This window comes from Eubalaena glacialis, chromosome 13 (assembly GCF_028564815.1).
Source record: "Eubalaena glacialis isolate mEubGla1 chromosome 13, mEubGla1.1.hap2.+ XY, whole genome shotgun sequence".
NCBI classification, from domain to species: domain Eukaryota; kingdom Metazoa; phylum Chordata; class Mammalia; order Artiodactyla; family Balaenidae; genus Eubalaena; species Eubalaena glacialis.
Genome location: NC_083728.1, coordinates 1,895,679 through 1,912,766, shown reverse-complemented (window position 1 = coordinate 1,912,766; position 17,088 = coordinate 1,895,679). Strand labels below are relative to the sequence as shown.

Here is a 17,088-nt window from a genome sequence, read left to right as displayed (position 1 = left end):
GTGTGGGGCCTGGCAGACATTCCCTGTTGTGTTCCCACAGCCCTCCCCAGAGGCTGCCCTGGTCCGTGTAATGCTCTGCAGACGGGGCTGGTTTTGATCCTGCCCTTCAGAAAGGGAGTGACTTCCCATCCCTGGGCACATTCAAGAGCCTCTTGCGTCACCTGCCCAGGCAGGTGGAAGCCCAGATGACCCCTGACCCTGCCAGCTGCACACGCCATCCTTCATTACACTTTATTCTCTGGGTGCCCTGGGACCCCCCCCCTCCCCAGATGCTGCCGTCAGCCTTCCTGCGCCCTCACTGCCTAGCACCTATTTGTGGGACTCCACGAGGGGGCGCCCGAGACCACCGCTCAGAGCTCCATGCCCCGTCAGGAATAGGCGGCCAGGCTCGTAGCCCCTTGGGTCCAGGATGCTAGTGGAGTTGGTGGGAGGACGGGGCACTGTCCAGGAAGGGCTGCCTGTGCACAGCAGGGGTGGGGGGGTGGGGCTGGGCTGGAGATTGAGTCACCCTGGCCTCCCAGGCCCCTACTCCCTGCAAGGGAGCAGATGCTGGGCTGAGGGTGGCGGGCAAGACCATTTCTGAGATGGAGGGGTTCAGAAGACCAGCCCTCTTGGCCTTCCCAACCCCTTTGGATGTGGGCCAGGACCCAGTCCACTACGCTGCTGCTGGGGCCGTCTGCTGGCTGGCGGCGTGGGCTGTCCTGGCCGCGGGCAGTCGGGTGGGGAGCACGGCTGGGCAGGCTGGGGTGCCCCTGGCTCTCTTAACAGCTGCTGGTGCTGGGTGAGGGGCTGCCGTCCTCGGGGTCCCTCGGGCTCCTGGCTCCCCTGGGTTCCTTATTCCTCAGGACGGCTTCTTCGAGGCTGTGGGAAGTAGACCGAGGTTAGACCAGGAGGCGCTGTAGTGGCCTTGTGTGTCCTCTTTTGCAGCAACACTGGGCTCTCACCCAGGGCCTCGTGGGCAGTTTCTGAGAACTCAAGAGCCCACACTTGTTCCCGACAGCAATGGACACCGGAGCAGGGTGGCCCGATTGAAGGGTGAGCCTTGGGAATTTGGTGCAAGCACAGACCCTCTCCCCAGGTGTGTGATCCTAGAATTGGCCTGGCCCCGGTGCCTCCCTTGCCACCTTGCAGAGGGTCTGGGACATTCTGGATAGGCCGAGCTCATGGGGAAATGCTCTCAGAATCCCCAAGACATGGGCTAGGTGCTTCCATGGGCCTGCCTCTGCGGCCACAGGGAAGGGGCATCTGGTCCTTGAGACCCTTACAGGTGGGACCTGCCGAGATGCTGGGCTTCAGGCCCGTCTCTGTTGCAGAACAAGCTCTAGGTTCTAGGTCAGACAGATCAGGTTGGAATCCTGACCCCATGTACCGGCTCCGTAACCCTGGGCAAGTTACCCCATCTCTGAGCCTCAGTTTCCCCATCTGTGAAACAGTGATGATTCATCACTGGGCTGGGTCATGAGGCCCAAAGGCAGTAACGACTGGACGCTGTCTTGAACCGCTCCACGGGCACAAGATACAAGGGCGCTGCCCCTGGCGCTGAGCCATGTGGCACAAGCTGGGCAAGGGGCCTGTTCTCACTGATCACCCCTGTGGGTGTTGGGGGGCGTGGCTGCCTGCTGGGGAGGCCCTGCCCTGGCCCGGGTGGGCGGGTGAGGGTGGGAGTGGGCTTGACTCAGTGTGGAGGGTGGGGGCGGACACGGCGCACCCCTTCGGACCGCGCCCACCAGGACAGCTTCCAAAAATGCCCAGCGGGATGTGCCACGAGATCACACAGGCGTGCTGGCCTCCTCCACCGCTCACCCGGCAAACACAGGCTGCGGTCACCTTCCCGGCAACAATGGCGCATTGTGGCGGCCACAGCCCAGCCTGCGACGCAGGCCTGCTTGGACAAACACCAGGCGGCACGCAGTATCAGCTAGCTCAGGCGTTCTAAGGCTCTCGTGGGCACCCGGAGGCCTGGCCTGAGCTGCCACCGTGGCCGGAGCGGGAAGTGGGAGGATGTCCTGATACCCGAGGCTGGAGCGGTGGGTGGGGGAAGCCCACAGGTACCACCCTTGGCGAGCACGTGAGCGGCCCCCCAACCCCCAGAGGGAACAGACACACCCACACCCTGGGGCAGCACCCTCTGCTGCTGCTTCTCTTGGAAGGTGCACAAGAGGGTCCAGGAGTGCCCACCCATCCCGGTGGGACTGGGAGAGGGGGAGGGGCTCAGGACCACCAGGCCTGGGGGCTGCTCGTGGCCCAGGACGCCCCTTCTCCCCTGTGACAACGAAGACGATACGACCATCCTCGGCTGTGTCCCTGGAATCTCACGCTAGCCCTGGTATCGCCCCCTTTCCAGAGGGAAACAGACTGGGGGTGAAAGGGCCAGCCCGCGAGGAGGAGGAAGTGGAGTCAGGGTTCACGCAGGCCTGACCCGGGTCTCTGTTACGGGGCTGCTCTGGGAGAGGCTCTAGGGCTGGCTGCTGGGCTCCAAGTAGCCAGAAAGGTGGGGTGGGGGCATCAGTGCTGTGGCCGCCCCGCCCAGCCCTGGCCGCCCACCTTTGCTCCACTGGTCTGAGGCCCGCTTCCTCTTCTGTGGGCCCCGCCCACGCTCCTTGGCGCAGAAACCCCTGGGCCCCTCGGCTGGCGAGCTCCGCGTGGCCCCCGCCTCGGTGCTCAGGCCCACCTGATGGGGTGGGGGTGTGGTCATGCTGAGGACCCTCCCCGAAGCCTGGGGCAGCCCTGGTGCCCCCGCCTCACCCCGCTGTGTGGCCGGGCACCCACCTCGCTGTCTGAGGTGTCTGGCTTATCTAGCTCATCCGACTCCGGCCGCTGTCCTTGGGCTTTGCTGAGCTCTGCAGGACGCAAGGTGTGGGTCAGGCCAGGCTGGTGGCCTGGGAGTCTAGCGGAAGCACAGGCTTCTAACCTGCCGTACTAGGACCAGTGGCAACAACTCTTCAGATGAGGAAACTGAGGCACAGAGGGACCGAGGAACCTGCCCTGGGGTCGAATCCAGGCCCAGTGTCTCCAGCACCCGTACAATGACCCCACCAGCTGGGGTGTCCCCTGGCTTGGTTGCTGGGTGACGGGGAACTCACTACCTGCCCGGAAGCCCTAATTGTTAAGATGCTCTCCCTTCACTGCCTGTGGTCAGAAACGTGCCCTCCCTGAGCCCCCAACTGCTTTCTGGGTCTGTAGGTGGGGGAAACCAAGTCCGAGACCCAGGGTTTTGTCGGTCAGGCCCAGGGGTCTGAGCCACGTCCTGGGATAGGTGCCCCTAGCTGATGCTGACCACTGCACCTCCCTCCCTGCTGTGGTACCACTTCCTGTGTTCTCGTGACGCCAGTACTCATCCTCACCCGGGTGGCTGTCTCCATCAGGCCTTTGCGGGCAGGGGGGCAGTTTTGGCCTCCCTCTGTCCTCATCTCCTGGCCCACTTGGAGAGGGCAGGCTGGGGCCTGGGAGAGAATGTGAGGGTTCCTGGGGGGAAGCAAGTAAATGACTTGAGTTCACATGAGGCAACTTCCCTGCCCTCGCCCGGCTTTGGGCACAGCCTGCGGGACCCTGGCTGGGGCTGGAGGGTCAGCCGTCTCCCGTGTGGTGACTCAGGCGGCCGGCTGGTGGAACAGAGGGAGGAGAGCAGCCCAGGGCCGCTGGGTGCTCTGGGTGGGGTGCGTGGAGGCCAGGAGCAGGGCTTGGTCCCTTACCGTGGAAGGTGGAGGCTCTTCCGCCTCTGGCTCTTTGGCCCCCTTGGTGCCATCGCTGAGTCCCTGGACCCCAGACTGTGCAGAGGGCTCCACTCCCTGGGGTGGCTTGGGGCTGGGCGTGTGGGCACCTGGGGGGCTGAGTGATCCTGGCAGGCTGGCAGGCTTGGGGGCACCTTCCCGGCCCCGGCCCCACTCGGAGAGGTCCAGGGGCTTGTCTGGGACATAGTCCTGTGTGGCCGTGGCCTCCTTTGCCCCGGGACTGCCTGGGCCTGCGGGCTGTGGGTGCTGCCCTCTGGGCAGGGCTGCCCCGGCCGCCCCGCCCCCGGGACCCTCTGAGTGGGAGCCGGCTGGCGGGGAGGGTGGCGTCTTCCCCGGCACCGGTGGGCCCCTCAGCCCGGCACCGCCCGCCCGCCCCCGGGCCCACAGCTGCTGGGCCAGGAGCAGGTGCAGCGCTCCCTCCAGCCGCGGGTCCCGCACGCCTGCCAGGGCGCCTGGCAGGCCCAGCAGACCGGCGGGCTCCTCCCAGGCCTCCACCTCCCTGGCCTTGAGGCCCTGGGGCTGGGGGCCACTGGGGGCTGTGGCGGGGGCCTGGGGGCCTCTGTGAGAGCTCCCACGGGGCAGGGCCAGGTGGCGGTTCAGGTGGCAGAGGCGGTCAGCCTGGAGGGAGCGCTTCGGGGACTCGCAGGGCTTGGCAGAGGGCAGAGAGGCCTGCAGGAAGCTGTGGGCGAGGAGGAGCCTGCTGACCACGGCCCACGGTCACCCCCGTTTCACAGGGAGGACCGGGGGCCCAGGGAGGCGAGGCGAGCACCCGGGTCACACGGTGGGTAGTGGGGAGGGGACCGCCTGGGTCCCCCGGGCAGAGTTGGCCTGGGGGCTCTGAGGAGGGACCTGGCCACCAAGGCCTCGCCCTCTTCTGGGCATCAGCTGCCTGCCCGGTCCCCTGGAGCGCCCAGCCCACCTGTGGGCCCACTGCAGCCCCGCCCCCAGTCTCCTCTCAGATGCTGAGAGTGGTCTCAGACCACGGTGAGAGCCTTTGCGTGGGCTCTCCTGAGGGGCTTCTCAGTCCCCATCTCCAACCCCCATGTCCCCCTGTCCCGCTCTGGCCTTTCAAGAGATGGCCACGTGGGAACTGTGCTCCGGGCAGGGTAGCTGGGAAAGCCAAGCCAGGGAAGGGTGGGGCTCCTGGAGGGATAATGGGAGGGACTTCCCTGGGCTACTGGCCCCTTCCCCAAAGGTGGGACCAGAGTAGGAGACTGGGTGCCCGACTGAGGCTGCTCCTGGTGGTGGTGGTGGGCTGGGCCTCACCTGTCCAGAGGGAGGCTGTGCTCTCCAGGCGGGCTTGGGGGGCTGCTCCTGGGGGGCGGCAGTGGGGACGTCCCGTTGACGGAGCCCCGGTTGGCAGAGCAGGCCCGGGACCCTGGCCGCACCACGGCGATGGTCCCGTGTAGCTGGTTGGAGATGTGCTGGGGGCTCTGCCCGGGGTGTATGGATCAGCCTGGGTGGGGTTGGCTGCTGCCCTCTGCCCTTTCCTCTGTGCGACCTTGGGCAGGTCACCCGCCCGCTCTGAGCCTCGCCTCCACCCACGTCACATGGAGCTCAGGGGTCCCTGCTTGGCACGGGCCATGTGCGTGGCACATAGCAGGGCTGGTGGCTGCCAGCCTCCTGCCTCGGGCTGCCCGGGGAGAGGAAGGAGTGGGCTCTGGGTCCCTCTCCCTCACCATGTCCGGGGCCCGGGGCTCAGGCAGGCTGGCACCCGGGGAGATTTTGGCTACTGGAGACGTCCCGTACCCCACCGGCCTTTCTGTGGGAGGAGAAGCAGAGGGCAGGTTGGCTGGGAGGTGCTCAGAGGGGCCAGCTCAGCGCAGAGGGCTCCCCGGTCCCGGGGCTCCAGCCTCCTGGCCTCCCCCGCCCCCCAGCAGCCCCTCCTCCCCGTGGACCCGCACCTGCGTGGTGGTCCTCCATCTCCTCACGGCCTCCCAGTGGCTTCTCAGTGACGGCCTTCCGGGTGCCCAGGGAGGGGAGCAACAGGGGTGACGGGGGGTCTGGGGCGCCCTCCCTGGGCTGGGGCTTGGGCCTGTCTCGAAAGGGGAGGCAAGCACAGTGTGGGTAAGGGAGGGCAGTGCCCCAGAGGCGATCAGAAAGGCCAGGGCGCCCTCCTGGGGACCCAGGTGACCAGGAAAGACCACCATCGTCGGCTCACACTGATGTCCCTGTGGAGCCCAGGCGTCAGAGCTGCCGCGGGTGCTGGGGCCCAGCTCTGCTTCTAGGACCTGTGCTTGCAGACGAGGGGAGGTGGCATCTGCTCCGGGCAGCTGGCCTGCGGGAGCCCCTCCCCTCTGCGCCGCGTGCCCAGGCCCGTGGACGTGCTGGGCGCCTGCTGTGGCTGAGGTGTGCGGGGTAAGGGTTGCTGGGCCCTGGTGCCTCCCCTGACTCACCCTGGGCCCCGGAGCTGCTTCACCTCCTCCTTCAAGGCATCGTTTTCCTCCTGCAGCCGGGTCAGCTCGGTCGCTGCAGAAGGCGCTGATTAGGAGGGACTGGGGGAGGGGAAGCAGGGCGGGGTGGGGCCCTCACAGCCCCCAGGAGCCCCTCCTGTCCTGGCCCCAGCGCCCAGGGACCCCCCCCCCCTCGCCGAGGGAAAGGGGCGTGTCCTCATCGGCAGGCCCTGTGAGACCTCAGGGCTCCGCAGGACCCTCCTCATCATGGGAAGGCGGGAGCTGAGGCCCCGAGAGGGCAGGGACGCCCCCTGCCTGGGTAACTGACCAGTGGGGGGCACGTGGGCGCCAGCGGGGGGCTTTGCACCATTTGTCTGTGAGTGGGGGTGTGGGTGTCCCCCCGCCCCGACCGACGGCGCGGCCCAGACCGCCTCTTCCCCTTTCCCCGGGACCCCTGGTCGGGCTGAGCAGGCCCTGGGGGGGTCGCCGGCCCCCACGGGAGGGACGCCCAGGGGCGGGCTCACTGAGGAGGAAGACATGCTGCAGGCTCTGGAGCAGGGAGCTCTCGAACTCCTGCTGCTTCTTCCTCGCCAGCTCCTGGGTGACCATGCAGCGGTCGCACAGGCCGGCCCGCAGCCTGCGGGGTCGAGGAGACGGGAGGCCGCTCTGAGCAGGGAGGCTGGGACCCGCACTGCCCCCCTCCCTGGACGAGCCCTGCCTTCCCCAAACTGCGTTCCGTGGGAGCCCGCCTCACCCCTACCCTGGGGGCTAAGCGTTCCATGTGCCCTTGAGTTTGGGAAGGAACCTTGAAAACGCAGTTTACTTAAGGCTCTGAGATGTCCTGCGGTGGTTTCGTTTATGCCGGAGCTTCCCGGACTCGTTCTCCGCAGAGCCCTCCTCGGCTTCCCCGTGCGCCCCGCCCCCCCGTGCGCGCGGCGTTAGGCGCCCCACCTGTTCTCCAGCGCCCGCAGGTTCTCCTTCAGCGCCCTCTGCTGCTCCCTGAGCTGACGGTTCTTGGCACAGAGCTCCTCCGCCCTCTGGGCGTCCCTGCGGGGGACGGGCCGCGGTGCGCGTGCTGCTCTGCCGGGGGCCCCCCGCGCTGCCCCGCCAGCCTCTCCCGTGGCCTGGGACTGCCTTGAGAAGTGGGGCCTCGCAAGGGCAATGCCAGCACGCCCAAGCGAGAGTGTTCGCGGCCTCCCTGGGACCCTGTCTCATCCATGAGCCACCTGCAGCCTCCTCTGTGCAATGGGGACTTGGGGAGCCGGCCCGCGGGTCTCCCGGACTCACGAAAAGTCCTTCTGTTGATAATCATTGGTCCGGAGGCGCCCTGCATGGACGCGGCTTGCCCAGCCCCCTGGAGGGTCCCTGTTCACTGGGGGAGGGGCTGGGACCTTGGACCGGAGACTCCCCCACCCCCCACGCCGAGCCTCAGTGTCCGCTTCTGCATCACAGCTGGTGGCAGTTCCGGGGCCCTGGGGCTGCGGGCGTGCGCGTGAGCGGCTGGGGAGCCGCTGCCCTTCCCACCTGCTGGCCCAGGGCCTGTCCTCACTCACCGGCATCTCTCTGAGTTCAGTTCCAGAAGCTTGTTCTGCAGGCCTGGAGGAGCGAGGAAAGGAGCAGAGGGTCAGGCCCAGCCGGGCTGCCACCCCTGCAGCAGAGCTGGGGCATTTCCTGTCCCCGGTTGTCTGGCAAGGCCCTCTCCAGATGCCTGCCGCCTGCCTGGGTCCCCTCACTGACTCCCTGAGGTCGCCCCCTCGGCGGGCTCCCAGTCTGCACCTGCTGACAGCTTCCGCCCCCTCTCCTGGCTGCCTGGGACCCGGTCCGGGCCCAGCCTCTCCCCTCCCTGGGGTCTCTGGCTCTGGTGTCTGTCTGGAGATGGGGAGGGACCCTGATGCTGGGAGTGACCAGCTACCTGGCCAAGTCCCAAGAGGAATGTTTTTTGGGTGCTGCCAGAGTTGAAATAAAATGGGCCCTTGGGGAAGACCCCAGCAGACCCCCTCTTCCTCACCTCATTGTGGTCTGGCTTGGGCCCTAGGCTAGCCCAAGCAGCCCCTGCCCCTCTGGGTCTCTGGGGGAGGTGACCCAGGCCCTTTCGGGCTTCAGGGTGTGTGTGAGTACTCTCAGAAAGGTCTCGGGAGGGTCTGGCCCGGGCACTGGAGTGAAGGGGGTGGTGTGGCTGCAACCCTGTTGCCGGCGGGAAAATCGGACAGATGTGTCGGCCGGGCAGACCTCAGCCTGGGTGTCCTGGAGGGGGGCAGAGGGGTTTCAGCTCAGCGCCCTGGAAAGCTCTAGACAGGCCTCTGGAGCCTTGAGATCCCATTGCTAGTAGGGAAGTAGGTGACCTCCCTTTTGGGGGACACTGAGGTCCCCACCTTGGGAAAGGGGCCGGTCTTGGCCAGAGCTTCTCGGCTCTCTGTGACCAGGCTGGCTTTTTATTTTGGCTCTGATGCTAGCTGCCCATTCAGGGACCACCCCTCCAGGGCTGCGGTCGGGGGTGCTGGTCTGAGGCTGGGCGCCTGACCACTTGCAGCTCTGGGCTCTGGGTCAGGACTCCCCTTCTGGGCCTGGAAGGCAAGGTCCCCAGATTTGGCGAGATTTGGAGGTGATGTGTGGGAGCCCCCCGGCCTGGCTTTGGCCCTTAGACTGCTGTCCGGGTGAGGGTTTGTCCATCCCAAGACGCTCACCCGTGATCTCATTCTCATGGACGTCCTTCAGCCTGTTTAGCGACTCCATGAAGCTCTCCATGGCTTCCTGAGGCCCTGGCCCTGGCCCAGGCCCCTCTGTGCTCCAGGTGTAGGGGTGGCCCCTTGGCCTCTACTGCCCCTCTGTTTCCAGCCTATGGAGCAGAAAGTGTGGAGACGGTCACATTAGCTCAGGAAGGGCCTGTGGGATGTAGGGTCCGGCAGTAGCCTGGAGAGGAGGTGGGTGCCGGTCCCAGTGGGTGTGGGAGTCCTGTCTTGTGACCACCCACTGGGTCATGTCCACACCTGAGGGGCACATAGAGGGATGGGGCATTCTCACTTAATCTCAACTCCCTAAGCCAGTCCTCGCAGCAAAGCAGATGCCTGAAGGCACCAGTTCCCGCTTGGTGCTGGGGCCACAACGGTGCATGCGATGCGTGTTGACGAGGCCCCAGACTGGAGATGCCCGTGCCTGCCCCCAGCCAGCGGGCCAGTCAGCCAGGGCGCGTTCATCCAATGGGAGAGCCCACTCAGTGGGGTCCAGGTGCCCACAGTGGCATGGATGGCCCTGTGGGGCCATGGTGGGGGGCTTTGGGGGCTGGCTGGTTGTTTCCCCTGCAGGAGCTGGTGACCGTGCATAGGTGGAAGTCTACCCAGCCGCCCCTCATGGCCTGGGCCCTTTTCCCTGCCTGTGTTTCACCTCCATGAAGTGTTTGCTAAAAATTAAGAGTGTGGGGTTGAGAGCCTAAGCTGGGAGCTGGACGAACTTTGCCCGCAGTGTGACCACCGTGAGCTCTGGCCCCTCTGAGCCGCGCTTTCTTCCTTCTGGCAGTGGCCACGGTGCCTGTCTAGTGGACACTGGTGAGTATCCCGCGGGGTCCCATGGGGTCCAGCTCCTCGGAGCTGGGTGTGAGGCCGGGGCTCAGCCCAGCGACAGCTTCCTCACCATGGTGCCAGGCACCACCCTCCACCAGGCGAGAGCCCCTCAGTCCTTGTGGCAGACCTCTGGTGGTGGGTACCGAGGCCACCACTGCCCGCCACTGTCCAGCTCTGTGTCACCATCTGTCACAGAGCTGGGAGTCAGACACACAGCTCACAGAGCCAGATCAGCGCAGATGCCACCAGCAAAGACCCCTGCCATCGCTGTCTCCAGGCCAGGTGGTGACAGCCTCTCTGTTCCCTCCTTGTCCTCAGCCTGAGGAGCCCTGGGGGTCAGCTGACCCTGAAAATGAGCGTCTGGGGTCCTGGCACTCCCGACTCGTCTGCCGGCATCCTACCCTGATCTGTCAGCAGCAGCTCTTGGTTTGCCTTCTGTACACTCCCGGAACCTCCCCCAGAGCCTCACCTTTCTTTCTGTCATGGCGCCCGCCTGGCCCAAGCCACCACCCCACTGCTGGTGCACTGCTGGCTCTGCATTGGCCCCCCAGCTTCCATGCTTCTCCCCAGGAGGCACTCTCTGCACAAGCCCTGGGGACCTCTGCTCAAAGCTCCCTGCGGGAGGCCATGCCTGATGCCCCCCAGGGCACACTGAAGGAGGGGCGTGGTCTTGCTTGCATTTCAAAGTTTGCCTCAAGACTGGAGTGTTTGCAGCAACAGTCCCCAAACTGGAAACCCTCAAATGCCTGCTGGCGAATGTCCTGCGATGGAAGGAGCGGTGACGTCCCGTGCCATTGCAGAGTGGGGGGCCAGACCCGAAAGCCAGCCCGCTGTGGGATTCACTCACCGGGAGTGCAGAAGAGGCACAACTGCTCTGGGCTCTCAGAAGTTGGGGTGGTGGGCACCCTGGGGGGTGGGATCATTAACTGAGGGGAGTAGGCCCTGTGATCCCACGAGAAGCCAAGGGCCGGGGCGAGCTGCCTGAGGGGAGACTTGACAGTGGAGCCTGGCTTTCAACTGGGTCCTCGAACCCCAGGTCAAGGTCAGAGTACCGGGGAAGCCTCGACTTCCAGATGCGAGGCTGGGACCAGCAAGAGGACAGAGTGCAGTCCTGCGTCCTGTGGTGGCCACGGGAGCTGGCGGGCAGGGCCAAATGGGGTGTGCTGGGGGGGGGTGTGCGGCGGGAAGGTGGAGCTCCCCAAACTCATTTTAGACCTGCCTGGCTTCTGGGACACTCCTGAGCGATGGCCAAGGGAGTGGGGGCGTTGCATGACGGCTCTGTGTCAGGTGGGTGAGGGCTCTGCGAACAAGGGGAGCTTGGGAGGGTCCCCCTCCTCGAGGCCGGGAGCCAGAGGGATGTCCTGGCAGGTTAGGGGAAAAGATGCTGAATTGCAGAGGCTGGGGGAGACCAGGGCTCGAGCGGGGTGTATGTGATAATCCCGGCCCCACTTCCTGAACCCATCTAACCCTGATCACGTTGCAAGGAGCCCACTTTCCAGATGGGGAAACTGAGGCCCAGAGAGATCAAGTCACGCTCCCTGGCCACCCAGTGGGAAGCGGGGGTCGGGGCTTGAATTCACTCTGGCGCTGAGGATGTGCCCTCACCGCCGTGGACCAGGTACGCACTCCAGGTGGCCCTGCTGTGCCGGCTCTGCACTTCTTTATTTTGCGGTGGGGCTTCTGGGAGATAAGACTGTGAGGGCCACCCCCACCCCGTGGGCTTGGGCTCCCTGAAGGCTGGGGGAGGTTGGCCAGGGAGGGGCCGAGCCACTGTGCCTGAAATTCCACCCAGACCCGTCTGTCAGGCTGCTCTTCCCCATCAGAGCCAGAGCCTGCTGCCTGCTGCGGCATGTGGGCTGGGCCAATGCTCTAAAGGAGCCGCCCCAGGGAGCCTGCAGTGCCCCTGGGGCTGGGAGAGGCTCTGTGGACACCAGGTCTGAGTGAGAGACCAGCACCGTTCCCTATGCCAATGCTGTGGTGTGGAGGCCCCGTTGGTAAAGGCCCAGGGCACCCTCTGTCCCCCATACCCTGGCTCCTGTCTGTATCCAAACCATCCCAAACCACCCAGGGCCCCGCCTGGCTGCCCCTCTCGGCGTCTCTGATGGGCAGGGGGAGACACCCTCCTGCATGGTGGGCAGGGAAGCAGCATGGACATGGGTCCTGGGCAGGATGCGCAAGCGGCTGGGGGCACAGCTGGAAGGGATGCATCCTGCTGGGAGCCCCGAATTTCCCAGGGAGGACCAGGGCCATACAGCCCCTGGTGACAGTGCCATGGGGGTGGTGTGACTTCCCTGGGCAGGCAGGTGACAGAAGGGCGTTTGGCCTGTGAAGTAGACAGTCTCCTGGGGCAGCCCCTGTCCCAGCCCCACCCTCGGTGTGGGGAGGGTCCAAGGAAGTGGCAGGAGGAGGAGGGAGGCGGGTCCCCACCCGAGGTGAATGTGGTGGTTGTGAGTAGGAAGAATCCCCGCTGTAGAAGTGCATAGGGTCTGCTGCCAGGGGTTGGGGGCCCAGCCCTCCTCGGTGGCTGCGCTGTGTTTGCCAGGTGTGCAGAGCCGCCGGGTGGGGCGCTGGGGGTTCAGGGAACTCCAAGCAGGAGGGCTCTCCCCCAGGCCTGGGGTGGGGCTGCAGTGGTGCTAGGATGAGGGAGCAGGCCTGTGGGGTAGGGGTCCGGGCTGCTGCCTCTGGGCCGGCGGGGCCTGCGTACAGGGGAGGGTGGCCCGAGTTGCCGGCTGGGGTGGGGGTGGGCCTGGGGGCAGAGGCCTGAGAGCTGCTCCTCAGGGTCCCGCGGGGATCCCAGCCCCTCCTACCCTGCATGCTCAGGCTGGGAGGAGCCCCGGAAGGAGCAGGTGGGAGGGAAGGGCCGGGGATCAGCTACGCCAGTGACCCTGCCCACCCGCCACTCACACAGGGCAGAGTCAGCCAGGGCAGGGGACCTCCAAGCCCACAGGTCCGGGTCCTGCCTTTACCCCCTGCGTGACCGGGACAAGCGCTTTACCTCCCTGAGCCTCAGTTTCCTCATCTGGGGGGTAATTCCACCCCCATATCAGGTGGTTGTTAGGCTCTACCAAGTAACGTGTGTCCAGGTGACACGTGTCCGGGTGACGTGTGCTCAGCCCAGGGCCCGGCAGATGCTCAGTTGACTGCGGGTGGAGACCCTGCGTCCACCACGTGCAGTCCCCCCACCAGGACCTGCCCCACAGGCAGCCCCAGGAGTCCAGCGGTGCAGCTTACAGGAGCCCCTTCTCCCTCGGACAAGTTCAAGTGCCATTGCCACAAACGCCCTTTGCAGGAGGACAAGGACGCCCCCTCACCCTGAGTTCAGGGCCGAGGTCTCAGATTCCAGCAATGATGGCACACGCTCGCTCACCGAGCGGACACTCACGGGGTCCACTGGGTCTTGGTGGCCATGTCTGGGGGAGGTGCCCCCTGGACCCCCTGCACAGAGGAGGCACCGAAGCCACAGCTGTGGCCCTGGGCCGGGCTCTGCCTGGCTGAGCAGCGAAGCCCACGGTAGAGGCTCTTGCCTTGCTCCTGGGTCCGCGGGGCCCCAGGCTCCTCACTTCCTGGCCACCTTCCCTTGTTGGAGCCTCTTCTCCAGCAGGTCCCTCGGGTGCAGGAGCACCTAGCCTCTGATTATGCCCCTTCTCTGCCACTGATCTGTCTACCCACCTACCCGTAACACAAGGACAACGACACAGCAGTAACAATAGCGGTGGCCTCGGTTTCCCGAGTGTCCAGTCAGCCAAGCACTGGGCCGGGGCTCTACACGCTGTGTGGCGTCTACTGTAGGGGCCCTGCAACGTCCCAGAGCTCCTCTGAAGAAGCGGAGTGATCCCAGGGACACTCAGCCTGCCTGTCACCAAGGGACCACGCAGGGCCAGGCACACCGTCCAAGCCCTTTGAATGTTCTTGGCACGAGCATTTATGACCCGCTGTGGACCCAGGCTCGGCCCACACGTGTGATTGGAGCTCACCCGGCCTTCTGAGAAGGCTCTGACTGTCCCATTCTACAGATTCAGGCACTGAGGCTCGAAGCAGGTAAGAGGCTCTGGTGTCTCTGTGTGGCCTCCGTGGGGACGGGCGAAGCCCCTTCCCCGGCAACGTTAGCCAAGTCACTGCCCCGGCTGTGCCTCAGTATCCTGGGCCACAAAACAGACGGTGGGGTGTCCTGGCCCAGCTCCTGGAGGCTGGAGGGAGTCTGCGCCACCACCTTGGGCTGTCGGGTCTCCTCGATGTGGTGGGCATCCAGTGCCCATCGACCGCAGGTGGTCAGGGGCCCGCCTGCCAGCCCCCACGTCCAGGCGCCCGGCAGGAGTGTCACGTGCAGTGAGTCACGGGGCTCATGTTGCCCATAGAGTGGCCCCGGCAGCCCCCACTTCCCAGATGAGGAACCTGCAGCTCAGAGTGATGTCACCTGTCCACAGTCACCAGCTTGCAAGGGACATGGCCAGTGCAGCCTCCTGGCGACCTCCTGGGCAAGTTCAGATGGCAGGTTGAGTCCACAGAGGTGCCACTGCCGGGATGGTTTCTGACATCACCAGACACATAGACCCATGAGACACGTGCACACATGTGTGACGCCCACACCCACACATACAGACACAACAGTATCGCACACCAGAGAAACGCCAAGCACGTGGGTGCCGCCCTCAGCCACTTCCCCCGCTGCACACACAGCACCGCACGGGCATGGGGAGAGCTGCCTGCACGTGTGCGCACATACTCGTGCATTGCACGTGCGTGTGCACACATGCACAGAGGCGCAAGGCAGGTGCGCGCTCGCTGGGTGGCTCAGGTAACAGCGGGCCCTGCAACCCGACTCCTCGAGGATGGGCCAGGGGACTTGCCTGGTGGTCCAGTGGTTAAGACTCTGTGCTCCCAATGCAGGGGGCCCAAGTTTGATCCCTGGTCAGGGAACTAGATCCCACATGCTGCAACTAAGAGTTCGCATGCCACAACTAAGACGTGGTGCAACCAAATAAGTAAATAAATAAATATTAAAAAAAAAAAAAAGGATGGGCCGGCCCCACGGCTGCTGTGCCTTCATGGGCTGCCTTCCAGAGGCCTGGCTGGGGGAGCTGAGCAGGACCCGAGGCCCCCAGGAGCCATTTGTCGCTGCCTCCCAGGGGACAGCAAGCTGAGGGCAGCCAAGTGTCCCACCGTGCCCGGCTCCGAGCTGGGGCTGGCTGCACCACGCACCACCCCTCACTCCTCGGCTGCACCCCTTCTGACCCGGGAGGGTCTAGGCAGTGGGGCAGGTCCTGGATGAAGTGGCAGGCTACCGGCCCCTTGCTGGTGTCCCCAGACCCTCACCCGACGACGGGCAGTGCCAGGCCCAGCCTTGGCTCACCCAGCCCCTCTGCCCAGGAAGCCCACTGAGCCCCTGCCCCCACTCGGTCCCCTGGACCAGGTGCCCCAGAGCAGGTGGCTGTGCCCCCTAGGCCAGCCCCGCTGCCGGCTCCACCTCCTGCCCAGCAAGCAGGGGCTGGGCCTCCGCCTTCGTGGCAGGCACCCCGACAGTGACCCCAGCTCATGCGCCCCCTTCCCTTGCCCCCAACTGCTGAAGGTACTCACAGGGCCCCCGTCCGCATCGACCTCTGTGGACCTCCACTCCGATCCGGAATGTCCCGCCCAAGAGATGGAAGCCAGCACTGTGAACTTGCTTGAGAACAAGACATAATTTTGGCCAAACCCGCTTGACAGGTTTTCGATTCCCCCGGCCAGGAGCAGAAAGGAGGCAGAGACTGCCCAAAGCCGCCCAGCGGGTTCTGCCGTTGCACAGAAAGTGGCAAAACGGGTCGGGTCTGAACCCTCATAGAGATGGGATTGTTTTCCCATAATTACCGCCTGGCCCGTGCCTCTGGCCGGAGTGGGCCAGGCAGCAAGGAGAATCCAGGGCCTGGACACGGACGCGAGAGGCAGGGCAGCGAGGGCAGGCAGGGCAGGCAGGAGGGAGCAGTCGTCACCTTGGGGCAGAGGGGGGCGGCAGCGGTGCCTCCTGCCTCTCCCCCTGGCTCCCGTGGGCTGACCTTTCTGGCCTCAGTTTCCTTGTCTGTAAACTGGGGATAATGACAGCAGGCCTGTCCCTATCACAGCTCTGTAGATGGACATCCGGAAGTGGGGCTGGCAGTGGCCCTGCCGGGTTGGAGGCCCCTGCCGGGCACTGCCCCCTCCGCACTCCCACCCCAGAGGAGAGCAGGCAGGTGGCCCAGGCGGGTGGGCACCTCTGGGTCTCAGGGCAGCCTGGGGTGCCCTGTGCGGCGGTGAGCGCAAGAGGAGCCGGGCGTTATGGTTTTCCGTGTTTGTCCTCCGCTCAGCGACACTGTGGCCGCACTCATGCCGAAAAGAGCTGGCCTCCGAGGGCCGCAGCCGCTGACCACCCCTCCCCCGCTCGCCCACAGCCCTCCCCCCCTCCCCTGCTCCCTCCGCCAGCCCCCGCCCTGTGCTCCCCTCCCCCCCATCTCCAGCTCTGCGCAGGAGCCCTCCCCCAAGGGCGCCTGAGGGAACCCCAGGGAGTGCTCAGGGCTCAGTGGGGGAGGACCCAGGCTCCAGGCCAGCCGCCCTGGTGAGGTCCCAGAGGCACTTCCTGCTCCCCGGTGAGGCCTCTGCTGGCCACTGCTGGCCACTGCTGGCCGGCCCTGGGCTCTCAGGGGAGCAGCGGTCAGCCGGGCACCCCGCAGGCCAGCTGGGCCCTGGAGCTTTGCCGATGCCGCCTGCCTGGGCCCTCGGGAGGGGTGTCTGCATGCTGAGGGGTGTTTGTGCCCGTGGGGCCGTGTGCATGTGTGTGCTCACCCCTTGGCTTGTGTGTTCATGTGTTTGGTGTGTTCCTGTCATGTGGCTGGTGTACCACGGGCAAGGTAGGGGTTGTGGACGTGAGTGTGGGCTGTGTCGCTTTGCGTGTGTGTGTGTCTGGGTGTCCCCATGGGGAGGGCAGAGGCAGGGGCAGGGCCGACCCTCAGAGCAGCCAGGGTCAGCCTAACTGAGCCCTGTTCCCCTCCCCCCACCTCAGCCAGGTTTGAATCCTGACTCTGCCCCTTGAGAGCTGGGCCACCTTGGGCCAGTTACCCAAACTCCCTGAGCCACGGCCTCATGAAAATGAAGCCATCGGCTTCATGATGGCGGCTGGGCCAGGGACCGCCCCAGGAGGTGCTCACCATGTTGGTCAGTGGATGGGGCAGGGGCTCCGCCTGGACCATGTTAGTAGTTGAGCAAAAGCTCTGGTCTCCTAAAGACAAGCTCACAGCTACGCCACAACCCAGGGACCTGAGGTGCTCACAGCGCCGTATCCGTAACTATGCAACCGTGCCTCAATGGGCGCCTGGGTGAGCGATCCTCGGGCCATCCACACTGGGAGGAGCACACCTCTGACACACCAGCGATGCGGTGAATGTCAGGCATCCCGCTGGG

The 17,088-nt window shown here is 65.6% G+C and overlaps 1 protein-coding gene across 2 annotated transcripts; it reads right to left on the bottom strand.

Moving 5' to 3' along the window:
- Window positions 1–258: 258 nt before the first annotated feature.
- RBBP8NL (RBBP8 N-terminal like) lies at window positions 259–15,392 on the bottom strand. Of its 2 annotated transcripts, XM_061208700.1 has the most exons (14): window positions 15,256–15,392; window positions 8,809–8,960; window positions 7,678–7,720; window positions 7,076–7,171; window positions 6,649–6,761; window positions 6,128–6,200; window positions 5,636–5,766; window positions 5,411–5,493; window positions 4,998–5,164; window positions 3,693–4,410; window positions 3,345–3,465; window positions 2,770–2,840; window positions 2,545–2,671; window positions 259–861 (listed from the first exon to the last, which is right to left on the bottom strand). In XM_061208700.1, the coding sequence occupies exons 2-14, from the start codon at window positions 8,867–8,869 to the stop codon at window positions 842–844; spliced, it is 1,824 nt and encodes a 607-aa protein (XP_061064683.1). In that variant the 5' UTR covers window positions 8,870–8,960; window positions 15,256–15,392; the 3' UTR covers window positions 259–841. The 2 variants fall into 2 exon arrangements, with proteins under 2 accessions (XP_061064683.1, XP_061064684.1); XM_061208701.1 differs by lacking the exons at window positions 7,076–7,171; window positions 7,678–7,720; window positions 8,809–8,960; window positions 15,256–15,392 and adding an exon at window positions 6,930–6,995.
- Window positions 15,393–17,088: the final 1,696 nt, after the last annotated feature.